Source organism: Carlito syrichta, unplaced genomic scaffold, assembly GCF_000164805.1.
Source record: "Carlito syrichta isolate Samal-C Ts95f unplaced genomic scaffold, Tarsius_syrichta-2.0.1 Scaffold118745, whole genome shotgun sequence".
NCBI classification, from domain to species: Eukaryota; Metazoa; Chordata; class Mammalia; order Primates; family Tarsiidae; genus Carlito; species Carlito syrichta.
The window spans coordinates 79,924-82,311 of record NW_007062841.1 but is presented as its reverse complement, the minus strand read 5'-3'; the positions used below and the strand labels follow the sequence as shown (position 1 = coordinate 82,311).

Below are 2,388 nucleotides of genomic sequence, written 5' to 3'. Positions count from 1 at the left end.
CCAGCAGGTCGAGGCTGCGGTGACCGGGAGCGGCCACTGCACTCCAGTCTGGGTGACAGAGTGAGGCCCCAACTCAAAAATAAAATAAAATAAAATAAATAAAATAAATAAAAACATTTAAAAAAACTCCCAGTCCTGCAAGCAAGAATCAGGTGAGATAACCACATCTTTACACCTAGGTCCATCATTAATTAGATAAGTGAGTTTGCTTTAAATACGAATAATTCCTAAGCAAAAATTGTAAGTATTTCAAGGGGAAAATAAACAGTGCCTAAATCATAATTTAGGCCTACTCCCAAGGACTTTTCAAAATCTGACTGAATTTATATCTAGCTCCTTTTCTCTTACTAGTCTTTTTTGGGAGAAAACATTATTAAATCTACTACTTAAAAGCAAAAAAATAAACTCAATTCATTCACCAGGGTCAAGGAAATCAAAGACCAAAATACAGACTCTAAAAAACATGTATACCATAATTGTCAAGCATTACAAGCAACATCAGAAGCTCTTCAAGGGAGAGTTAGGTGGAATTTTTATTTTTATTTTTTTAGAGAGAGTAGAATTTATAATTTTCAAAAGTTTAAGAACCGAAAGATATTTCCTACACATGGGAATAAAAGGAGTCCTAACTGGAAACTATAATTTAGATTTCCTCATTAGGAAAAAATAAGAGGGCCTCCATTAGCCTAAGCTGCCATACGTGGTATATAAATTAATGAATGCAGCTGTGATCCAATAAAACTTTATTTTTTTAATAATCAATATTTCTTATTATGATATTGTGGGGTACAGTTAAGGGTTAGGTATACAAATATGTTTCGTTCAGGCACCCTTGTTGATAAGAGGTATTTCCCCATCCCAATAAAACTTTATAAACACAGGCAGCCTTCAGGCAGTAATTTGCAACCCCCCTGCTCTAAACAGCCCAGTTTTTAAACCAGCATAAAATTACAGACACATAAAAGATAAACTACCTATATATAATTATATAATTCTATCAAGCCTTTTCTACCTGTAGTGAAAAGTACCAAAAGCAGCAGAGGTCAAAAGAGCTGACAGGAAAGGGAAAAAAGATGAATGTGTTAACCAAAGCTGTTCCTGACACTTCATTTAGATCTATTCAACAAATATTTGCTTAGTACACATGGCCCCCTGCCCTCAAAATCTAGTAAGGAAGACAACACATTCACAAACACGGACTACTAATTAGGCCACCTAAGTGCCGCATTATGGTAGAAAAAACCATTAACATCTCCAAGATGCTTCAAGGTTTAACTTATCCCTGTATATAGTATCTTAACAAAGCCTCAACAACACTGTGAAGTACATAAAGCACTTGGTATTATTCTCATTTTATACAAAATTCATTAGCAGCAAAGCTAGGATTTGAACCTCCAGTACTACTACAGATCTACATCTTAGTGCAGCTTTCTGCTAGAGCTGGTAACAGAAGTATAGGCATCTGGATTGAGCCAAGAATGAGCAGGATTTTCCAAGAAAAAAAAAAAACACATACAGAAGTCCAGAAGCAGAGGAAGATAATGTGTGTAAAGGCAATGCTGGGTTGGTTTACATAAAGCAGACATGGGAAATAAGGTTATAAAAATGAGTTGAAAGCATGGAAAGAGCTTTAGGATCTGACTAAATGTCTATCCATGAGCCTATGGACAACATGAAATCAAATGGTTTAGGAAAGAGAAGGAAGAAATAAAGTAAATTTAGCTCCTCCAATGTGTTCAGTACTGTGCAAAATAATCACCTCATATCCAGAAATGTCATAAGGTAGTGCTACAAGGAGTCCTCAGCAGAAATCTAAAAGGTCTAAAAGAAAGTCCTCAAAGGCTATCTCCATAGTTTAAACATGAAGAGTCAGAGAATGCAAAGTAATTCCTGTCTGTATCTGACTTGACAGTTGATATAGGTCCCCTATACTACCCTACCCCAAAAATTAAATCAATGCTCAAAAAACCATTAAATTATACTCCATTTTATCTAAAACTTACCGAATCCTCTGGAGGTCTCTGGATTTTCCCCCAATCCACAGAAGGCCCCTTTTCTTGCAAAAATCTATGAAATAGATTCCGAAATCCATCAAGGTCCTTTTTTGTATGCTATGAAAATAGAAGTCATTGTTACAACCAACAGAATGCTTAACATTAAAATACAGAGATACAAACTACACATTTAAGATACCTTTAAATGAAATTCTTATACTAATAGAACACAGAGCAAAACAAAGATTTTTTTTTATACCTAATTTAAAACTGAAGAGGAAGAAAAGCTAATAGGAACCATATTTAAAAAAATAAGCTGGGCTTGGTGGCTCAGCCTTTAATCCCGCGCCTTTGGGAGGCTGAGGTGAGTGGATTGCCTGAGACCGAGGGTTCG

The 2,388-nt window shown here is 35.6% G+C and overlaps 1 protein-coding gene across 3 annotated transcripts in view; it reads right to left on the bottom strand.

Moving 5' to 3' along the window:
* The window catches only part of UGP2 (UDP-glucose pyrophosphorylase 2), a 68,385-nt gene that overhangs the window by 43,667 nt on the left and 22,330 nt on the right, over positions 1-2,388 (bottom strand). For all 3 annotated transcript variants that reach the window (XM_008047938.1, XM_021707498.1, XM_021707497.1), the window contains exon 3: positions 2,004-2,111. In XM_008047938.1, the coding sequence (XP_008046129.1) occupies positions 2,004-2,111 (108 nt within the window). The remainder of the gene's footprint in view (positions 1-2,003; positions 2,112-2,388) is intronic.